Source organism: Falco cherrug, chromosome 2, assembly GCF_023634085.1.
Source record: "Falco cherrug isolate bFalChe1 chromosome 2, bFalChe1.pri, whole genome shotgun sequence".
Classification (NCBI taxonomy): Eukaryota; Metazoa; Chordata; class Aves; order Falconiformes; family Falconidae; genus Falco; species Falco cherrug.
In genome coordinates, this window is record NC_073698.1 from 109,492,734 (window position 1) to 109,515,984 (window position 23,251).

The following is a 23,251-nucleotide window of genomic DNA, read 5'->3' on the forward strand; positions in this document are numbered from 1 at the left end:
AAGGGTGAAATATTAGTCCAACGAAGACAATGGTAATATACTGATTTCATTAATGCCAGAATTTCGCACTGACAGTTCAGGATGTGTGCAAAGTGTATTTTCATGAAACATACTAACGACAGTCACTATCAATGCAAATTTCCCAGGAGTTATAATCATGCAAATTACCTACTGTAAAGACATTCCTAGTTTATTATAAACTTCTGAGATCCTTGAATACAAGGGACAGTTAACTTCAAAACCACTTTGACACTTCAGCAGATAACTGAAATGGTAAAGTGATGTTTACTTTTATTATAAGGAAAATCTCAAAATATTTGTAGGTGGGCTAGATCATGCAAGTATTATGCAATCTGAAGCACCTACAGTGGAGCATGGCCTGAGTATTTAATGGGACTATTACAATACTGGTTTGCCTACAAAAAAAGAGTCTATTCATGATTTAGGATGTAGTAACACTTTGGCAAAGGCGCACAACACAGCTTTGTTGCAACAGTGTCAGGCTGCTTTACGCGTATGAATGAATTCAGTCCCAACAGCTCAAGAAATGCTGAATAAGAAGTACTGAACAGCTTCAAGGCTTGCCCAGAATCACGCAGCAAGATTGCAGCAGCCCAGCAACCTGCTTTGCTTAGCTTGCTGACTTTCTACCTCAAGGCAATCTTTCCTTTACTACACAATAATTTTCTCTGTAGGAAAATGTTTTGTAGCTCACTTTTCAAAATCATGTTGCAATGACTGTATAGTCTCGTGGTAATGACAGCTCATCTTTAATTCTACTCAGTATACAGGTCTGCCAGAGAACAGAACCACTTAATTCCTGGAATACCTACCATGAACCATAAAACAGCTTCATCAGATACCTACAGCTTCTATGGCAACACTTTACCCTGAGCAACCAAATTTTTTCCTACTTGATTTGTGTCAGGTCTTATTCCAAGAGAAATGCTCAAACTGAACACCAGAGTTCAAAGTAGTCATATGAGACACATGATTTCAGATGAATGGGATAAGCAAGATCTGCAGAGTCCGAAATGTGGGCTGTGGTGGAGGGAGTCCAACCCATCATGTCAACATCTTTTGCTTTCAAAAATGTGGCATTCTGAATGGCACAGCCACTTGGAAAAGCCGTGATATAAAATACACAAGCTTACAGTTAAGAGATCTTGAGTCTTAATAATTTTGTTCAAGCAACCAAACTTCACAATTTGTGAGGGAAGACAAAGTTGCGTAAGCATAAATCTCTATGGCTAGTTTCAAAATGAAATATATTCCATGTAGCACAAAAAATTTCAAGGTATACACCTGGAAGGCATTTCAGTTTCTCAAGTTTTAGTTTTTTAACAGCATTATTTTTGCTGGAAGGTTTGTGGGTTTTATTCTCTCTTTAACATATAGGGGGAAAGAACTCACTTTTCCCCCTCTTACCTCCGTGTAATTTATTGTCCCCCATGCAACCAGGACCAGGCGACCTTGCAGAGGCAAGCAGACAACTGACAGCCGCAGCAGCAGAGACAGAGGCAAAAGCAAAGCAGTTGAGTTTGAAGAATAATAGTCTAATTAGACCCAAGTATAACTAACCACCCACACTTCCATGTTAAATAAAAGAGCAGCCTTTATGTGACCATGTGCCACATAAGTATCTTGTTAGGTAACTATTTTTCAAGAGGAAAAAAAAAAAAAAAAAGATCAATTGCTCAATGCAGCATGAGTATTAGCAAGAATTGTCCCACAGCTAGGTTAGGAAAGCAAGCAGCTGTTTTTTCTTTCCCTTTTTAGGAGGGCAACCAGAAGACAGCAGACTTGGTCCTGCATAACATTACACAGGAGTCTGGAACAACACCCTGCGATGTCTGTGTTAGTCCCACGCTACTGCACATGCTGAATATCTGAACTTGGCAGTACTAGTGAGTATATGATTACCTGGAGAGAGAAAAGTACTCTGTTGGGTTGAGGAAACCCAAGAACTGAAAAATTATTATTTTTGAAGTGCTGTGATTTGGACTAGACTTTTCATATAACCAGAAGCATCACAGGAAACTCAGTAAGGCAAAACTATCCAAACAAAGTGAAATAAGCAAAAATGAAGTTGACAGAACTTTCAAAAAGTAGACCAAAAAATCAAAGCAAACCAAACAAGAAGCTGTAATCACTTACATCTGTTCAAGGCTCCAAAAATGGGCACTGTTCTCTACTATTTTTATTTTACATTTTTCTTTTGATTATGAGAAAAGAATATGTGCAAACTCAGCACATAGATTGTTGAGGTTTTATTAAACATGCTTTTAGAGTTAGTGTCATTTTTACTTTACAAAACTAATTCCTAAAAAAAGCACGATACACAATAAAGTCTCAGTTAGCAGTTATCCGATATTTAGATTTTAAGTGACAACATGTGGCTGCTGCAGTGTGCAAACGACTAGGAACATCAAAAATGCCAAGAACGATCAAATTTATAAGGTCCACTAGAGGCTTTCAAGAACAAAAATGTACTTTCTTTTTCACCACCTCCTACCCCCACACCCACACCCACCCCAGTGGAGGGGGGGGTTCAGTGTTTGGAAAACGGTGAACACAGTGAGGAGCTGGGTTGCTTCACTCCACTGATACAGACTTGCCACATGTAACACATTGATTTCTGTAGGGTATTTGTGTTTTAAAAGGCCTTTCATGTTTTACTAATGGAAATGTCTGTTATATGAGTATAAACTAAATGTAAATAAAGTAAAAAATAAAGTAAAACGCTCATAGGTTTGTGAATCTGCATGAAAGAACCTTGGAACAGAAAAATTCAAGTGCTTTTTTGCACATTTGATCTGTAGGAATCCAAACTCCCACATGCAATGGACTGAACTCTGCTCTGAACGTGTTTTCTGCCTGCACACAGTGTGCACACTTCCCAGCAGGAGTCCTGAAGTTTGGTGTGTCAGATTCATAAAAGGCTTTAAAAGCTTGATTCTTTGATTATTGCTTTGCTTCTCGTTGTTTTTGCTCCTGATGAGGAAGCGGAGAAGGCACAGAGCACAGCAGTCCCTAAGGGGCTGGGGAGAGCGGTGTCTCCAGAAACGGCTTTTTAACTTAGAGGAGGATGTCCACAGTCTACATGCAGGATTTCCATACAGCTGAAGAAGGGAGGGGAGGAGAAGAATTAACTTTCTAAACGCAATCTTCATCTTTATTGTGCATGATAAAAGCAAAGGCTCCTTTCCTGACTGCTTGAAAAACCTAACCAAACAAAAATGTTTCTTTTTCATTAAGAGAATAGAACGAATGAAGAAATAATTTCCCTCCCACATCCTTTCCTCATCTCCCTTACCCATCCCCCCAAAAAACCCAACAACCAGACTGTCAGCCAACCAAAACAAAGTATTTACTTTCTAAGCATAATAAATCACCTTTGCTCCTAACCCTTCAAATCATAAAGTCCTACACACTCTGGATAGCTCAAGTAAACTAGTCTGTGATAACAACCACCTGGATTTTTATTATTTTTTAAAAGGAGACTTCACAGACTCCATTTCTGTAATTTCAGATGGTCCCAAAGGTTCAAAACTCTCAATAAGCCATTTTAACAAGAAAATTCTGATAGTCTCATGTCTAGGCCTCTGGAAGTCTCAAAACTCAGATATCTAACACATACCCTATTTGCTGCAGGCATTTATTTTCTTTTACTATCTAGGTCATCAGTTCATGACTAGGGACAAAAGAAATCTGTGGAGAATTTTTACTCAATGAGGAGTTTTCAAATCCATTTAAGTCCGCAGAGCATCTGCAAAAGAACTTCATTCATCTTCACTTTACTTTTATATTTAAAAGTAGAAATCAGTGTGAAATGAAGTTGAGCACAGAAAAATACATTCTTAGTTCACATTAAAGGTGTGCTTTTCACTACTGCTGGGTGAAACAATACCCGGAAAATAGTTACATATGTCTAATGCCTAATATTTTAGGAGGCGAGAAGACAAAGTAGATGAAGCAATGCACATCACTCATGCAAAGGAACATTTTTGAAAGTTGTGAGAAAACCCAGAAGGAACAGATACTCTTAGCTACAGGGACAATATGATCAGCAATAGCTTGGTTTAAAATGCCAGCAACTAAGTGACCATGATGAGACATTAAATCTACCACAGAATGATGACGTTTTCATTCCAGTAGTTTTGGTCAGTGTGAACAGTCTGTAAACCTCATAACCTCACACAATAGGCTACACGATCAGCAAGCATGCCCTTGGGAACACAGGAGGTCAGTTTGGTCCTAAATGCGAAGTCTAGTCTCTGTGATAGCCAGCACAAACCTACAGAACCTGGTGTCCTCCCCAGCCCACAGATGTTTGACACCGGCCCACTCTTTTGCCCTGCATCATGATGCTCCTTCTCTTTCCCCTAATTCCACACACCGATGTTAGCCTTTTGAGATACCTACTGAACAGACACATCACATCAAATGTGAACCAGTCCATGGTTTACCCTGTCCTACACTTTACCCGGCAACCTTGCAGAGAAGATTCAGGGTTAAAATGAGCCATTTCAATCAATTAGAACAATGCCAGGCGTTGAGCACGACTCAAACGCTTTAGAGTAACGGGCTTTTCCCTCAACATTTTCTTGCAGCAAACATCACACTAATGGAGAAAGCACCTTGTCCCCCAAACAAATATTCGGGACGGTTGACTGTAAGAGGTACAGAGAAGGAAGGGAATGTCCACGTGGATGTTTTCAGGCCATTTGCTTTGGCTTGGCACGTGAGAGACTTCGAGCCAATGCAAGCTCCCTTTGCCCTTACCCTCAGCGCAACAGAAGCTGTGTGGCCACATTTGTACAATACCATGCCGGAGCGATCTAGCCTGTCTCTCAGCAGGGCTTATTAGCTCAGGCTCGGCGCCACATTAACCGCTGCCATATGGCTTCTGGTTGATTCAAAGAGTGAACTGAATGAGCTCACATCTGCCTGACAAAAGTCCGCATAGCTATGCTCTTTAAAATGGCAAACCTGCAAAAAGCTGCGAGGAGAGAATCTTGTAATAGGTTGGGAGTTTCAATCCACATTTACTTCAGTGCTTGTGGAAATACAAGCTGTTGCTATTAACAGCTGTGGTCAGGGTTGGAAACTACATGTGGATGTGTTAGAGATGAAAAGATCCGTCTCAAAGAGCTGCGTCTGCAAAATGGTGCCAGTATGGTAAGACGGCAAATAGGACATGAAAAGAGAAAGAGGAAAATGAACACAAAAATAAAAGTATGTCCGATGTTTTCTCTTTTTTGTTAGCTCAGGCTATTAGTCAGATTTTTCACAGCCTTCCAAGATGAGCAGGGTCTGCTGTAGAAAAAGGTAATGTTTTTTTGGTTTTTAGGCTCAGCCAACGCTCCCCCCCCCAAAAAAAAAAAAAAAAAAAAAAAAGTAAAAAATGATGTGACAAATGCTAATCAAAGATTAACGTACCACTGAAAAGACCTTAGATATGCCTGTGATCATAAAAAAATGACATGGGAAATAGCAGCGTAGGGGAAGATACCCTGAGATCTCTTTCTCTTAACACAGAAAGAGTGGTTGTGCAGATGTGGAAACTCAAATGGTTTAGGCATGGCAGGCATGTAAAGAGAATTGAGGAGGAAGATGGGAAAGGTGCCCCGATGATAATGCAGGAGACCACAGAAGCACATGCCACAACCAGAACAGAAAACAAAAGAGACAATCCGCAAGACATATTTTGAATGATTTCTGGAATCTGGAGAGCAGAGAGACTTCAGCAGGAGCATAGGGAGCCTGAAATAGAGCTTAAAGCATTAACACAGAAAAACAATGTCGTATCTTGGAAAAACTAAGAGCAAGAAACAGCAGGATTTAGAGCCATTCTCACTATCCCCTGGGACAGCTGTGTGGTTCCAGATTATTTTTCACAATCTTATAATTTTTTTACCGCTTGGGGTTAACTCACAGCAGCTCCAGTTGTGTCACCAGAGGAAGCAATACTAATAGCAGAAGAAGTACGACTCATTAACAAAAACTACTCTTGATCCTTGAGGAAGCCACCATTGTAGAGGTCAGCAGTCGAAGGAAAAAGAGAGGTAAAGTGGGATGCCAACCCTCCCAGGGAGTGAGAGAAAGACAGAATGAAGAAAAAGGACTGGGAAGAAAGGAAATTGCTGGGGGGCAACTAATACATATTGAGAATCAGAAGAAAAAATACACTTCTCTTTCTAACCCTCCTGGGGCACATAGGAAATTGTTGCTTGCCCTTTAATCTGCCCCCCAAAAGAAAAACAATTAAAATGAAATAAAACACTGAACTGTAAGTACACGTTCCCCCCTTGCCCTCAACCCCATTGCTTTGTGTGCTGTGTGCCCAGGCCAGGTTCTTTCATGCAGCTCTCCATAGGACACACAATGCTACCATTAGTGTGACATCTTCTACAGGAATATGCATTCTTTTGCGCTGTACCTAAAATATGGAATTTGGGGAGATTAAGATGTTAAGAGATTAATGAGTAATGAATTAATGAAAAGAGAGGAGGCCAGAAGAAAAAGAGAAAGGGAGAAGAATAAATGGGGATATCTAAAATTAATTTGGAGTGGCATTTTAACAGTATGGTTTGTGTCGGGAGCATCACTGTTTTAAAGGGTTTAGACTGTTACTCCTGCACAGCACACAACCGTGAATTCGATCATTTTTGTCCCCTTTTTCTTGATTCACCTCTCCTCCGCAATTTTTCCCACTGCAATTTAACTTTGGAAGGAAAGGCCCATTTCCTAAATAGGGAATTAATTTCTGCTTTTTCCACTGCTTCCTCCAATATAAACAACCCTTTCTCTTTTTGTTTTTGACAGATAGGCATAGTAATATCTTCTATTTCTTTTTTTCTTTCTTGTTATGACCAAAATCACATTGGGATCACCTATGTAGTTTTAAACTTCTCAAAGCACAATGAGGCTGTGAATGGCCTCCACCCAGAAGAATGAACCAAGACTCTTCAGCAATTCGTTAACAAAAATTTTTTGGGCAAGTAACTAAAACATCTTCCTGTGGATGGCACATTTAAGAAGGTTTTCCTGTCACAGCAGCAGATCAGGAGCTTTGTTTTCACATTTGTAGAAAACATTTTCATCACTTATTCATGTAAAAATACCATTGTGCAAGACACAATAAATGCTTCGTATTTGTGATGTACTATTTAAAGGCCAGGAAATGAAACAGGAATCAAGAATTCAAGTTACAACTTAACTAAAATAAAAGTGTAAGTCATTCAAAACTGTTGATTTCACAAGACAACCACAAAAAAAGGAATGGAAACCTGTATGCATTATTCATCCTGTAACTTTGATCTTAAAAGCTAAGAAACTTGAACAAGGAAAGATAAATGGTTTCTCAACCTTTTCCTTTTAAAAATCAAATGAGGATGATTCAGGATAAATGATAGATAAGAGCTAATATGAAAGAGGGGGAAATTGCAATCACAGTGCTGCACCAAAGTTTCAATGCAAAAGCTTTGCTTTTTGTGTTCAATTACAAAGGATTTCTTTTTTAGGTATCAGCATCTTTTTTTCACATATATGTAAAAGACTTTGCCTATTAAAATTTCATGTTCAGCATGCATAGCTTTTTTTTCTTTTACCATCTACACCATGATTTCATGCTAACAATTAGGAAGCTTTCTGAAGCAGGGGCTACTGCTGGTCATGGGGCAGACACAGAAGCAGCTATGAAATCCTGACCTCCAAACCTGGCTCAAACACATCAACTTGCTCCAGAGCTTACGCAAGCTATGTATACATTCTTCCACTGGGAAAGTATTGATAATTACAGGCACTCTGATGCATCCTGATTTTACTGAAGCTTGGTTAATTATGCAGGCATTGCCCCTAAAATATGAAGAGAAGTTGAGAAAGAGATCCAAAAGCACAGGGAGGTTGCCCTGTCTTGATGGGAGATCCACAAAATCCTCTTTGCATGCTTTGCGCTCCTGAGAGCCTGTAATTATTGCCAGTTTTTGCCTAAAGATATGCTCAAAGGCCCCACCATCTTGGTTAGATTACTGATGTCAGCATCTCATCTAAAGGCAATTGCATTTGGGACTCACAAAGATGGAGCAGCAACACAGTTCCTTAAGGAAGGCTCTGAGCAAGCCTAACGCAGAGAACACCGCATTCATACCGTATCACAGCACACCGGCCACGTACATTAACAGCAAAGCCAAAGGAAGAGTGTGTTTACGTTACGGCATGAAATGGGAGGTTTGGCTTATCTGAGCTTCCAAATTGTTACCTCCACACAAGCAGTTAGCACTAATCAGATGACAGAGTCGGGCCGGACAGGTAGAAGAAAAAGGCTGGGTGGGTGCCAGGGCACGTTGTGAGGTGAAGGAAACAGATGAGGAGATGAGATGATCCCATTGCAGTGGTGTGTGGTAGGAAGGCAGTGGGGACACGGCTTGAAAAGTAGTGGGAGATTTTGGTGCACAACAGGAAGATGGCTGAGAAGGGAATGGAGGCACACCGGAGGTATTCACAGGCTTACGCACAGCCAACATTCACTGCAATTACTGTGAGTGCCCAAGCAAGGCACTGCTAATGGTCCTCGCAGCCACTGATGCTCCTGCCAACTGCATCTAGACAAAATACATTTCGCAAGACCAAGCCCAGTGATCGCAGCAGTCAGCAGAAACCAGACTGACTGCACTCCCTCCTCAGCCCAAGGGAATGCAAACTCACAGCTTTCCGTGCCAAGGGAAGTGCCTGAAACACCTGACTATGTCCTAATGACACTGGGCTGCCATGCAAAGAAGATGGCTAGACTGGTGGGGCTGGGAGCAGACCAGTTCCTGGTGAGGTTACCTACAAGCCTGGAGTCCTGGCCTAGATCCTGGCTCCAAGCAACGTGTGGGGCTGTGAACCTCACCCGGCAAGACAGTGATTCCGAACATGCAAACACCGCTGCGGGCTGGGCGCAGGAGGAACCTCCCCACCTCGCTGAGCTCCCTTCTCTCTCACTCCTAGGGGAGAACTTGCACCTTCTTTCTCCACCCTGTCTCAGCTCCAAGAAGAGAGCAGGACAGCCTCTCCTGGCGCAGACAGGACATTTCCCAAATGGGAAAGCACATTTTATTTTTACATTGCTTGCAGTGAGAAATCAGAGCTATTCTGCACCAAGGCACTCCTTTTCAGCTATATATATTATAGGAGGGATTCTTGATTCCACAGTAATCCCAGGAGAAAAATTAACTAGATGAGCACAGAATCACACTAGTTCTGCTCTGGCCTCCTAACTGTTTTTCAGTTCAACAAATTAAGTTAAAGATAAGCATTTGCTTCACATGCAAGGCTGCTATTCCCACTTCATCTGTAATATATGGAGAGGGATTAGCCACATCAAGCACATGCTTTCATACTGTGGTGTAAAGAATACACATGAGAAAAATCATGTTTTGCTCCAATGTGCTGAGAAAACTGTTTATAGACAACATATTCAAGGGCAGAGAGAAAAATAAAGTGTTTTGATAATGATTCTTCATCAGGGGCACCCGGTGGAAACGTGTGCACTGGCAAGCCTAGACTGAGTCTGACTTGTCCTAACACTGAGCAGTACTGGGAGAGCTGAGCTCAAAGAAAATGCCTATAATCCTCATCACAGATAGCTGTGCCCATACCCTCACCTTCACTTCTTATTTGCTCCATTCACTATTGCTTATAAGCTGAAAGACACATAAATTTATTTGGCTTCAAAGCACATTTATTTGCCCTACAAATGGACCAAAAATATGGAAAGACTACTTTGATTTTTTATTATCTCACCTACAAAAACATATTGATTTCCTTAACCCTACCAGGACAAAATAATACTTTCTTTTTACTGCATTCCAGAGGAAGTTGTGCCTTAACTTGGATCTTATTTAACTGCTATTTATCTACATCTACTGCTTCAAACTCTGTCAGGAACAAAGCTACCACCTCTATTTCTCTGGCACTGACTTAACACTCAGTCTGTAAAGCCTAGTTCTGCTGACTCAGAGATCAACATTATCATTGCAGATGAGAAAAAACCAGCTTCCATATATTGAAAATAAGTTAGCTTCATGGACAAACCACCTTTTTTAAGAAAGTATTGATACTAATTGCAAAAGAGGTGCCAAGCATGATCCCTTATTCTAAAAAAAAGTAAAGTATAATCTTAATGTTTATTTTAAATCTCATCAGACAGGAAAGCATTCATATGAAATGCTTTAAACAGCCTTTGACACGTACAGACTCTTAAAATGGCAATGAGTCAAAGATCAACAAGCCTTTAAGAATGAAAACAACTGGAAATGCTTTAGAAGTGGAACCACTGAAGTGTTTTCATTGAGCAAATGTCCAGTAGCATTACATATATATTGAACATCAACATACATAGTTTGATATTTCCTGATCTGGTAATTTCATGGCTTAAAAAGAGGAAGGTAATACCTGTAAAATATATTACTGAAATTTAGCCTGAGTCAATAATTTTGCCATCAAATGAACATAGGTGTTCATATATAAATACAAGCACTTAATTGAAAAGTATTTTTTAAAAAATAAAATGTTGATTTCATGTAAAAACTAAATCTGTTACTTAGAACCCAACAACTTCACCCTTCTTTCAGCCGTTGTCTTCTTTTAATTCCTTACGTTCCTGTTTAAACTGAAATGGAAATGATCTAAAGGAGGTAAGTTAACAGAAATGGAATAATTCTAAGTCAGGTTTCAAATTTAATATTTTCTGCCCATCTGCCCTTTAGCATGTTGTCCATTCCAGGTCCTAGTCTCCCCTCCCAGCCACTAGCAAGATAATACAGATGGGTACTGCAAAATCTGTTAAGATGTACATCTGAATACGTATTTACCCTCTTGGCAAGATCCTGCTACAGCTGTAAGTAGATGCAAATATGCATGACAATGTAGCTTCAGCCTCTTGCCTGTGTGAGAAAGCAGCCGTGATATTAATAGTGCTGCTTAAGACAATGCCAGGCAAATATGACGTAAGTGAACGCAGTTGAGCGAGCTATCACAGCACTGGTAATTTACACCTCTGAAAAGAAACACTCATTTGGGCACATGAAATATCTGCATATCTGCACCTACATCAAAACTCATTTTCATGTGTTTGTTTTTGGAAGCAGAAATTGATAATGCAAGATAATTCCTCCACCAGATGTCACGGTGAAAGGATACTACGTAGGTGAGTGTTTGATACAATCACCGGAAAACAAAACCAAACTGAGGGCCTTTTTCCCATCCTAAGCACAGTTTTAATAAATAAAGGTGGCACTGCCAGCCACTGATAGTTGCTTTTGTTCTGGGTATGTCTTTGTTCCAGCAGCTGGGACAAGAGCAGTATTCATGTATAACAAAAGAAACGTACTTAATAGGCAGCACCTGAAAATCCTTCAAGAGAATAAACTATAGCAATAGAAAATGCAAGTTCAGAAAGCATTTCCTGGGGGAAGAAAAAAAAAAAAAAAAAAAGTACCACTGGAATCTTCTCTTTATCTCAGGTCAATTGACTTGTCACAGTGGGAAGGGGATTTGAAAAGGAAATTGCAAGTTCTTAGCAAGTATGATTGGAGGAATTGAGTTAATAGCCAGCAATCAGGATAGGTTCAGGAGGGTACTTAAAAATTTAAATGTATGCATATGCCACAACCACAGAAATCCTGAGCTTTGTCTTGTTTGTAAAAAACCCAAATGGAACAACAGGCAATTTAAATCTCAAACAAAAATGGTAATTTTGTACTTAGGTTGCTTAGGTTTAAGTGTTCTTCTGTAAAAGATTTCCCTCTTTTCAGTGCACAATTGAGGTGTATGAATTGTATGTGCCTTTGGTCTTGTTTTGCTCTAGTAATCCTCCTAGTGCCAAAGTGATCCTATATGGTATACACTTTCAGATGATATGGTTTCTCACTGTATGGAAAGATGTTTTCTATCACCACATTGGCAGCATGTAAATGATTTGTGAACTCCATTTTTCATTGTCATTTCTTCCAGCCATCTAGGCTCAGTAGCTTATTGTTTCACATGTCAAAAACTAAAAGGGTAGTTTTCCAAGTTGAGAAGATGCTTTATCCATACTTTTGAATAACTGTGCACTGTATTCATCAAACTACAGAAACAAATGAGTATGACAACACCTCTAAGGAGAAAACAGCTTAATTTGAAAGAGCAGGATAAGCCATCACCTCTCTGAGGAAAAGTGACTATATCTGAAAAGCCTTACCCTTTCTAATAAAATGCACAACTTTTCCGCACAGGTTCTTTTCAACAGAATTACAAAAGAAGGTCTCACCTACACTAAAGCTCCTCTTTCCAACCAAAGAAGGCAGATATTACAGGTTGCAGAAACTTGTAGGTGGATAAAAGGCAAGAAAATTATAGGACAGTGACAAATCTAACGAATTTAATTTCCACAAGCCTCTAATTTGCCTGAGGAAGAGAAGAACATAGGTTTTGCATGGTCCTCTTCAGCAAACAAATGCATACCCTGCAATGAAGCAGTAGGAGACAAGAGGAGGCATTCCAAGCTAAATGCAAACTAGCCTTGCCTCTGAGGCAAGGAAAGGACAGATCCTAGAAAGTACAGCGTGGCTGGATGCCCACATGCTAAGGAGACCAATAATTTCAGATTACCCAATTTTTGCGTTGTTTGAAAGACTTTTTGTACTTACTGTAATTCGCTCATCTTTGTCATCTAGAGGGGTCCCATCTTTTTTCCACGATATAGTGGGTTCTGGGTGACCTCTTGGGGGCTGACATTCCATCACTGCAGGTTCACCCACAGCTACCATTACATCTGATGGATTTTGTCTGAAGTCATCTCGTAGAACTAAAAGAATAAAGAAAAAGAAATAAAAAATTACCCAACTATACACCTACAACCAATTGTTTTGTTTATGCCTTTAATGGTCCCTGCTTTCATGGTACTTTATATTAATGAACAATTCACAGTTAATGAATTTCATCTGGCATCTGTGGATGGTACTTCCACAGAGTAACACAGAAAACCCATATACAACTCATTTAACTTCCAACATACAAGTCAAGTGACTGACAGGGACAGAGGTGAAAGGCTGGCACAGACATAGCACTGTCTGCACAGAAGAGCTGCCTCGCTGGTGGTACTTGGCTAGTGTTTGCCTAGTGTGTGAGCACAGGAGTCACTCACCTCTGTGTCCAGCAAGATCATGGAGCAGATCCTCCTGGAAACTACGCTAAGGCACATGGACAACAAGGAGGTGACTGGTGACAGCTAACATGGTTTCACTAAGGGCAAATCAAGTCTGACAAATTTGGTGGCCTATGATGGGGTTACAGTGTTGGTGGATAAGGGAAGAGCAACTGATGTCATCTACCTGGACTTGTGCAAAGCATTTGACATTGTCCTGCATGTGACAAGTCTCTAGACTGGAAAGACATGGATTTGACGGACGGACCACGCTGTGGATAAGGAACTGGCTCGATGGTTGCACTCAGAATTGCGTCAACAGCTCAGTGTCCAAGTGGGGGGACCAGTGACGAGTGGCATTCCTCAGGGGTCGGATTTGGACCAGCACTGTTCAGCATCTTTGCTGGTGACATGGACAGTGGGACTGAGCACACCCTCAGCGAGTTTGCTGACGACACCAAGGTGTGTGGTGCCGTTGACAACAGTGGAGGGAAGGGATGTCATCCAGGCTTGAGAAGTGGGTTTGGGGTTGTTCAGCCTGGAGAAGAGAAGGCTCTGACAAGACCTTAGAGCAGCCTTCCAGTACCCAAGGGGAGCCTGCAAGAAAGCTGAAGAGGGACTTTTTACAAGAGTATGTAGTAGTAGGACAAGGGGTAGTGGCTTTAAACTAAAAGAAAGTAGATTTAGACTAGATATAAGGAGGAAATTATTCACTATGGCGGTGGTGAGACACTGGCACAGGTTGCCCAGAGCAGCGGTGGATGCCCCATCCCTGGAAGTGCTCAAGGCCAGGCTGGATGGATGGGGCTTTGAGCAGCCTGGTCTGGTAGAAGAAGGTATCTCTGCTCATGGAAGGGGGGTTGGAACCAGATGATCTTTAAGGTCCCTTCCAACCCAAACCATTCTACGATTCCTATCACAGGCGAAGAAGGCATGTCTTCTGCTCAGGTAGAATGCTGCTTAGGAAAAAGCATGGCAGAGACTGCTTTCTGCCACTCTCTTTCTGAGACACAAGGTCAGCTTGCCAGTAACTAAAAGGTTTATGGTTAAAGATTGGCCACTGGCCACATGAATTGCACCCATCCCTAAATATATGACAAAAATTAACAAACTAATTAAACTTCCAAGTTCTTTGATAACATTCTAAAACATCAAACATTTGTGCACCCTTAGCTAAACTCATCTTTGCATTTTGCCTTGTGTCTTCTTCAAGCAAAAGAGAGAAAGATGTTTCCTGATCTCTAGGAGTCATCCCTTCGCCTCAGCCAGGACCACATCCTTCATTTGGAAAAAGTAAATTTTATTATGTTTTCATAGTAAGAAACTTTTTTTTTTTTTTCAGCATTGTTACTAGAATTCTTTCTCATCAGTTGGCTAAGCCCAGACTCTAGCTCCCTCCAATCACCCATTATGAATTTTATCAATAGCTGTCTGATTATTTTTCTTTTTGGGAGGGGAGAGACATCACACTGTGCTCAGCAGACCACTGTACAGGGGCACAGTTTAACAGAATAATGGCATTCTTAAGTCTTGCCATGTAAGTGGCATTAGGTTTAAGCTGAAAATAAATAAATAAATAATATGATAACAAATATAACATTCCAGTCCTCCCCTCTGCTGTTACTGAACAAAGGATATGGTAATGGAAAAGCACATTACCACCAAAGAACTCGGGAACTTGACAAAACTGTCTCATTCTTGCTACCTGCAACTATCTTGTGTCAACTGCAAAAAAATATATCCCTAAAACCACGGACCACAGATATATGGGCATTCGCTCCTGAATGGCGGTTTGGTTGTTAATGCCGCTTCAAAGTGAGGTGTGATTTATTGTTAGATGTTAAGGAATGTGGGTGTGCTTATAAATTGGCAGGTACAGAACTACCACCAAACCATTCCTCTCTGTAAGGTCTTTCAGGTTGTTAAAACCTTTTAAAATGGTCTGAGGGCCAAAGGATCATCTCCTTTGTGACAGAGGTACATACCTTGCTCACACCTACTTCCTGTAATGCTATATAATCTAAAATAAAGGGAGGGAGCAAAAATGACTTGTAGTTCTTCATTTTGGAGGCTTATTGACAAATAGCCCTGTCAATAATCAGTAGGAATATCTTCTATCTTTTCTTCTCCAGTACACTCATCCTGTTCTGATACCCTACTATTCAGTAGCTACAGCCGCGTCCTATGTGTCCAGCTTGGCTCATTATAACATAATACACAACAGGGAAAGCTCCAGATTGACATATAAGTGTCAATGGGAATCAAAAGCAATAAATACAGAGTATTTTACCACTGTTCTAGAAACAGGACATAATTTCTGGATGTACCAAAGAACATCAGTTTATCAACAAGACTGAAGTGTATTGCAGATTTCACCAGACATCATCAGAACTTACCAATCCTCTTCCATACGGAAGCACATTTCATATATTTCAGTTTAATTACTAACATTTATGGATGCCCTGGCATCAGGAAATACTGATGCAATGAAACAGGACAATTGAAAGATAAAATGTCTCTACCACTTTAGCAATATAAACTAATATAACAGAATTATAGGACTTAATGAATAAATTATAGAAAACAATTAGGTTGGAAGTGACCTCTGGGAGGTCATCTAGTCCACAACGAGATGCTATTGGAGGAATACGCTCTCTTGGATGAACCAGGTCTCTTGAACAGACCTAGCCTAGAAAGTTTATTAAAAAAACACCCCAAAACAACAAAACAACAAAGCAAACAAAACACACCACACACCTATCGCTTGGTGTACAAAAACTTGAGAAAATATGCTCCACATCCAAGAACAAAGAATTTCTCTCACTAGAAAGCAAACCACAGGGATATTTTCCTTTGGTGACTAGGGAAAACTGAAAATTATTTCAGCTATAAAGTTAATCCAGGTCAAATCTAGAGGAAATAATATGTTTTCAGAAAGGGGAATGATGTAATTTTTAGTTATTCAGAAAGGTAAGTCAAAAGACCAATCCTTTGGCCTCCCTTCTGCTTTTAACAAAACTTAAATTTAACCTGCATTCTCTTACAGCTTTCTTACTGAATTCCCCTAAATATCAATGCATCAAAATTGGATACATCAAATTATTTTGATGATAGGAGCATTAAAATACTACTCACATACACTGAAAACCTTGTATTTACTTATTCCATTTATACTTAGTATGGCATTAATAACCAGATGCAACTTCTTGTGCTCCCAAGCAGCCCTCAAGCCACCCAGCTACAGTAAATCACGTAGCGTAAGTGGTTAGGCTGACACTGCTTCTGCTGAAGTCAAAGGTCTTTTTCTTTTTACTTCCATAGAGACTTGATCTGGCTTGGGGCCACTGGTCAGATTAGTACCTCTTTTTACCACTTCTCCAAACAGAAGAACATAGAAGAAGAAGAAACAGAAGTTGTACCAGGTTTCTACAAAAACCCTACATATCCAGTTCCCAGTGCCAGGAGCACATAAAAGTGCCGAAGAGCTTGTTTGCTACTCCACAGTTCCACTGCAACACGATAAAAGGGGTGTTTTCACCGTGAGTAAGAAGCTTCTTACTGCTGAATATTGTATCGCTTAGATAAAGCTAAGAGATACGCTAAAACAAAAGTGTCCTTAGGTTTAAAAAAAAAAATAATAATCAAGTGAAGTGATCTTAATAAACCGCAAGTGCTTCTCAAGTCTGAAGGACTTGATAATTCTAAGAAAGCCTAACAGATAGCAGCTCAGATGGCTTTTAGCACCCTTGAAGCAACAAAGGCGGCCATTACTTGCATAATAAAACCAAATTAATTCAGTAATTTCTACACTCCTCAGTCTTCCATCAGCTTTACAAGACAGTGCCTTGTCTATTAAACCAAGACCTTTCATAAATTAACCAATGCTTACTAGAATGCCTTGGGAGGACATGAAAGGTCCAGGCCATAGATACATCAAAACATGATTTTTTTTTTTCCATTTACTATGAATTATTTTGGCTTTAACATTACATAATGAAATGCTAACAAAATGTAATCCATTAGAGATTCCTCCATAGACAGTCATCATGTAATTATTTTTGCAGTTGTAAAGTATATACATGCTCTGGTTTTTTGCCTCAGGCCCTGGCAATCTTGCATGAAGTTATAAACTTAAAATTTTCTTCCCTTACTGAAAAAAAAAAAAAAATCATTTCTTCTTTTCAGTTCTCATAGTCAAGGCTCACTGTAAATTGAGAATACATTTCCCTTGAAGATATATTAAAAGTATACTTTGTAATGCAGTACAGCATGTGCTTTCAGTCACCAAGGGGTCAATTTCACCCCTGCACAAATTCAGAGTAGCATCTTCATACATACACACATGCACCACCACCCCCTACAGTTCTGACATACTGTGGGTAAGGTTTTCTTTAATATAAGGAATAATAATCACAATTGTTGCCATTGCAAAGCCAGGACAACTGCATGATCTTGCTGTGTGAACTCCGAACTCCTGTGTGCTGCGAACAATTTTCGGCTGTGCTTGGTGAACTAAACAGGTTCAAGAGCAACTTTTGTAACTCCACTTAAGAAGTCAACCACTCATGCAACTATTTTATATGGTGTACTATTCAATCAACAAAACAACTGCACGTTCCCCAGAGAATCTTTCCCAGAGCAGAAAGGAACTAGCAATCACTTGAGGATAATTTTTTATTGACAAGTAAAGACAGTGTTTTTTGTATAAACTCCAAACAGAGCTTTTCAAAATGCAGCACCAGGTGGTTGTTTTCTTAAATTTGTCATTGACTACTATGAAAAAGAGTAGGGAGTCACTACTGGGTGAAATGGGAGGTAGGTAAGGCAGGGTTTTTTTGCATATGCACACTGTAGATATTTAGGAAAGATTATTGCTAAAGTTTATCATTAAATAACTGTGATCTAGTTCAAAGAAAATAAAGAAGACACAAGAAAAAAGAAATCAACCAGAAAGCTCTAGTCAATATGTGAAAAAAAAAAAAAAAATAAAAATTGTAAGAAACACAATAATTACCGTCATGCCTTAATAGGTCGTATCACTTAAGAAGTAAGAAAATCTTCTGAAAATTTTGATTAAACGTCTGTTCTAGTCTAGACACTTCATGCTAGATCAGTTCAAAGCAGTGCACCAAAATATACCTGGGATCCCCATCAACTAAGGTATTACAGCCATGGTCCCCCAGTGAACAGAGGAAGAGAGGGAAATGAAGATGTCTGGGGTGCAGTTTCATAATCAGATCGAGGCAATCTTAATCCATTTCAATTCTCATAAAAGACATCATCCCGACTTGCTTCCCACTAACTCTCTTGCATCGTCCCAGACGAAGCACGCTATTCTGCAAGTCTACTTGTTAGAGATCGGAGAGCCAAAGTATTGCACAGTTAGCTAACAGAAGAGATCCCAACCATTCCCACTCTTTCAGCATAAAGATAATTTAAATGTTTCTTTGTATTGTAGCATATGCTTCAAAATTGGGGGAAAAGAAATAAATAGAAGACATGCTTGTTCCTCACACTGCTTTAGAAAGCAACCAGACCTCAGCTAATGAGCAAGTTTTCATCCAGCAAACAAAAACATGCTAACAACAAAGTACAATGCAACCTTAATGGCCCACTGCCCTGAAAGTTTCCATCTAATCCTTAATCATATAAAATACAAGAAATAAGACAACAAAAATGAGCACTTCCTTTAAAATGCTGTACGATTAAGAAAACAAAAAAAGGAGTTCAGGTTATATAGATGTTCCAATCCCATGAAGCCATAATTAAAGATAAACTAATTATTTCTTAGTCAGGATTGAGCTGTTATTCAAAAGCAGATCAGTTCCTGTAATTTAGGACCAGTAATGATTCCCTTTCCCCACTACCTACTGAACTTGTAATTCAAATTTACGGAGATACGGCAGATATTTTTGGCATTTAAATATATTATGAAATGTTTGTCCGTTGGAACAGTGCTTCAAACAAAGTGCTTAATTTTAATTATAATTAATTTAAGCATCAACCAGACTATGGTACCTCGTTTAAAGACTTTGTTGGCATGAGATTTATACAGATGCCAGAATATAATTTTCAATACATGCACACCACTAACAGGAAAGTGTTATAGCACCCAATTAAGTTAAAAAAAAGAACAAAAAAAGCATGCATGAGATAAGATTTAATTCAGCATGTGTTTTACCAAAATGTATTTTAGGCCTTTTTAAACTCTTTCACAGTGTTATCTGGTTTGACCAAAAACTTGATCATTTATAAATGAGAAATATTCTTTTCTGAAGACAACACCCTAAAAGTTTCCATGCTGTCATGTAAAGTTAAAGGAAAAACTGGTTCCCTAAAAAAATTAAATTATTCTTTTTCCATTTGGAAGATGTTAAAAACAGGTTAACACTGGTGTTAACTACAGTACGTAGTCATTAAAATGGAACAGAAGGAGTATAGCTATAAATAGTCAGAAATTACTGTTTTCGTCATTTAACAAGATCACCCACATAATCCAGGCAACACTTTTATGCAGTTACTGAGTCCAGCAGTACTATACTGAACGTTTCAAACGATGGCTACACTTTTTTAAGGCCTACAAAGGTAGGGAGTCCCCTCATTCAGCAGCCGGCCTGACTGGGGCCCCTCGCTTTCAGCATCCTCAGTCCTCATCCGATTCTCACCTTCAGGCACTTTGACCTCGGTTACTGGATCTCGCTACACCTTTCTTAGTTGGACTAAAAGCCTTCTGCAGGCAAGCAGGTGTCAACCAGTTCAGTATCTGGATCTTTAATCTTCTTTCAGCCTTCTCTGAGCTTCCGAACGATATAAACACTGGACATGTGGTCCAACAGTTTGACTCTCGTGGAGTCACCCCCAAAAACACGGGGCTTCCCTCATTACACAGTCTACAAAATCACATTGAGTAGGTTTCCAGATAAAAGAGATTACTCATTGTAAAGAGCCTAATCATAAAATGATGGCCATCACTTAACACCATCACAGTAGAGATCAGTTTTGTATCTTCGACTATACTTTTATGACAAGACATCAAGGTAATGTATTCATACAGTGCTGTCCTGCTCTGCTTTAAACACTGCCCTTTAGTAAACCTTGCTACCCCAAAACCTGAAGAAACAAAAGTACTTTAAAATCAAGTGGTACTTTTTTGCTTAGTATTCATATATATTTGTATCAGTTAGTGTCGATATCCTTGAATTGTCTTTGTAACTGAGATCACAGCATCATATACATTTGTATGCAAGATCTCCTTCTCAAGCTCAAAACAGCAAAGTTAAAGGAAACAACAATCCCTGTATTTTTTCAGCTCCACTATCATGGAGAGCAACTAGTTTAGTTTAACTACCTTGTTCATAAACGCTTCCTCCATGATCTCATCATGGGAGAAATTGTAAGGTTGACAAATGCAAGAAATTTTAAAAGGCCTTTCCTTTTTAATTTGATGTTGAAACAATTCAAAATCTACCTTTTATTATTATGCTCTTTCTCTTCCTAACCTTTCATATTGTCTATGATTTATTTTTAAGTTTGAAATTACAACATTTTTAAGATTTTGGTAGACACTGTAAGGGGCATACAAAAATGTTACCAGCAATTAAAATTTAGAAGAATTAACAGTTAAAAAGAATAGCATTATTTAACTTGAATGAATGAAAAAAAAAAATGAATGAGTTTAAGAATGAATGGTATACATAGAACACTTTAAACAATTCTAGGAAGAGACACTGATAAAACCTGCATCCTACGATCCACCAGAAGAACGCAGAATTTCTAGCAATGGGAAATTGCCTATTTCTCATCAAACACGCAGATCCGGCAATATTTTACTGCATTTAGTACCACATTCTGCTATAAAGAATGCTAACAGATTAAAAGTGTCAGGGAGGAGTATTAAGTTCATGTTATGAACCTATGTAATTTAGCATTGGCATTATTAGTACTGCCTAGCTGATGGCATCATTAAGGACTGCTGGTGGTCAAAGAAACAAAACCCCATAACTTTTGGTGGCGATGAACAGCACCAAGACACAACCCACAACTAACTGAAATAGAGTTAAATATAGGTGGTAGACGTATGAAATAGCAGTAGTGAAATTAGATCTCTCTCTAAAATGTTAACAAAATGTTCTGCCTCAATTAGTGTAACTTATAAGTTATTTTAAAATGTATTCTCTCCAAAGAGTAATATTTTTAATCAATTGCTTTTTATACAGCACCACCAAACTGGGAACTCAATATCTACTGAAAGTCAATAGTTACCTTCTCTGGAAAAAGTTGTTTACTGTTATATTCCGCAATACACATTAGCAAACACAAGACCTGCAATGCTTCTATTCCATTAATGTAGAAAGAAATCAAGGAGTGCTGCACCTGCTGGATCATACCTTTTAATAGGTGCTGATGTCAAATACAAGCGACACGCTTGATTCAAGCAACATGCTACACTGCAAAAGCAATCAAATGTTGAGGCACTTGGCAATAGACATACTGAATGCATATAAAAGTTGTTAAAATAAATATACTTATTGTCATTCGTTACTGTCATTAAGAAACTTGCAATTGTGAATAGAAATAAATGCATGCTTAAGGAGCAGGCTCCAAACAAAGACTGTAAAAAACACCAGCTGAAAGTTACTGATGAGAATTACAAAATTTTATGGAAACTACTCACAATCAGTCTGATTTTATTTTACTAGTTGAAGATTTGTGCTTTAAGTATTGCCAGGAATCTTACTGGGGAACAGAGCTGTCAGCCCGTAACAGTATTTCCATGTGTGGAAAGGAAGGTGTAAATTAATTAGATGATGAATCGGGAAACAATTAAATGACCAAATCTGATAAGTCATGTAATTTAACTCCTGTGAGAAGGGTAACTGACAGGCCTACGAGAGCACACTGCAGTGCTGGGAAACCTGATTAAACCCTGAAGGATCTGTGATGCCTCAGGCATACGACTCTGAGAGCGCCCCTTAGGCTGATTAAAAATTGAAAATAGATAAGGAGAAGGGACCTAATTATTAATTTGATCCCTCTCAACATTTTCCACATATTATGGTCTAGGAAAAGGCACTTACTACCTGTAAGTCAAAATTTACCTCCTGGAGGAGTAGATTTGTTTATGCAGACTGCAGAGACAGTTGTCCTTCACTCGTTTTAAATATTTACAGTTAAATTTCCAATTTATTTCTATTATTATTTTATTGTACCTTTCATTTAAGAGTGTTGGTGTTATTTGAATCACGCTTCATTACAGACAGCATTTTTAGTGTGACTAACACCGCAGATTTCCAAACTTATGGACACAAACCAAAGGGGTTTAGACACAGCTCACAGAAGAAATGTGTCTCTGGGATATCATAAATTAAGTTTTCCTTAGGCAAAGAAGGATTTGCATCTTTAAATCCAAGGATTTGGGTGTGTTCTCTAAAGAAAGTTTTTTTTTTCTGTACACTCCAAATCAAGGTTCCGATGTCCAGTTCGAAATGAACAGTCAGCTGCTTTCTTCAAAGCAGATTATAATAGAGAAAAAGAATCAGATTAAGATGCTGTAGGGAGACATTGTTTTGGCCCTCCAAATTAAAGCATAAAGAGGTAACTGAAATGCCAGAGGAGATAGAAGGCCCAAACAGTGAAAGAGAAAAGGTGAAAAGACACTTCACCAAAATGCCAGTGTTTTTCTTAACTACATACTAAACCTTATTTCAAGAGCAGAACGGTTTTCCCTTTAAGAAGACATGAACCAACACCATAATGCCAGTGCCCTGTAACTCAGGGTTAAAGGGAGAAAAATAAAGGAAGGAATACAGGTAGCAAGGACAGAAGCAAACGTTTAGCCAGTTTTCAATGAGGGCTTAAAGATAGGATATACAGCACTGGCAAATGGGGCCAGATTACAATTGATGGGAGAAGGCGTTGCTGCCAAATAATGACTTACACTGGCCTGGGATGTGAAAAACTGACACTCTTCCCATAGCTTCCGAGCCGGAAAAATCTCTCACTAGGTGAAACCTGAAGGAATCTTATTTGTCTTGTGTTGTTAATAGCGGAGATACAACTGTTCCACAGACTTGCCAA

The 23,251-nt window shown here is 39.2% G+C and overlaps 1 protein-coding gene across 7 annotated transcripts in view; it reads right to left on the reverse strand.

Annotated features, from left to right (window-relative positions):
- Nucleotides 1-23,251, reverse strand: part of ROBO1 (roundabout guidance receptor 1) — a 650,911-nt gene that overhangs the window by 101,493 nt on the left and 526,167 nt on the right. For all 7 annotated transcript variants that reach the window (XM_055701108.1, XM_055701113.1, XM_055701111.1 and 4 more), the window contains one exon: nt 12,678-12,835. In XM_055701108.1, coding sequence (XP_055557083.1) covers nt 12,678-12,835 — 158 coding nt within the window. The remainder of the gene's footprint in view (nt 1-12,677; nt 12,836-23,251) is intronic.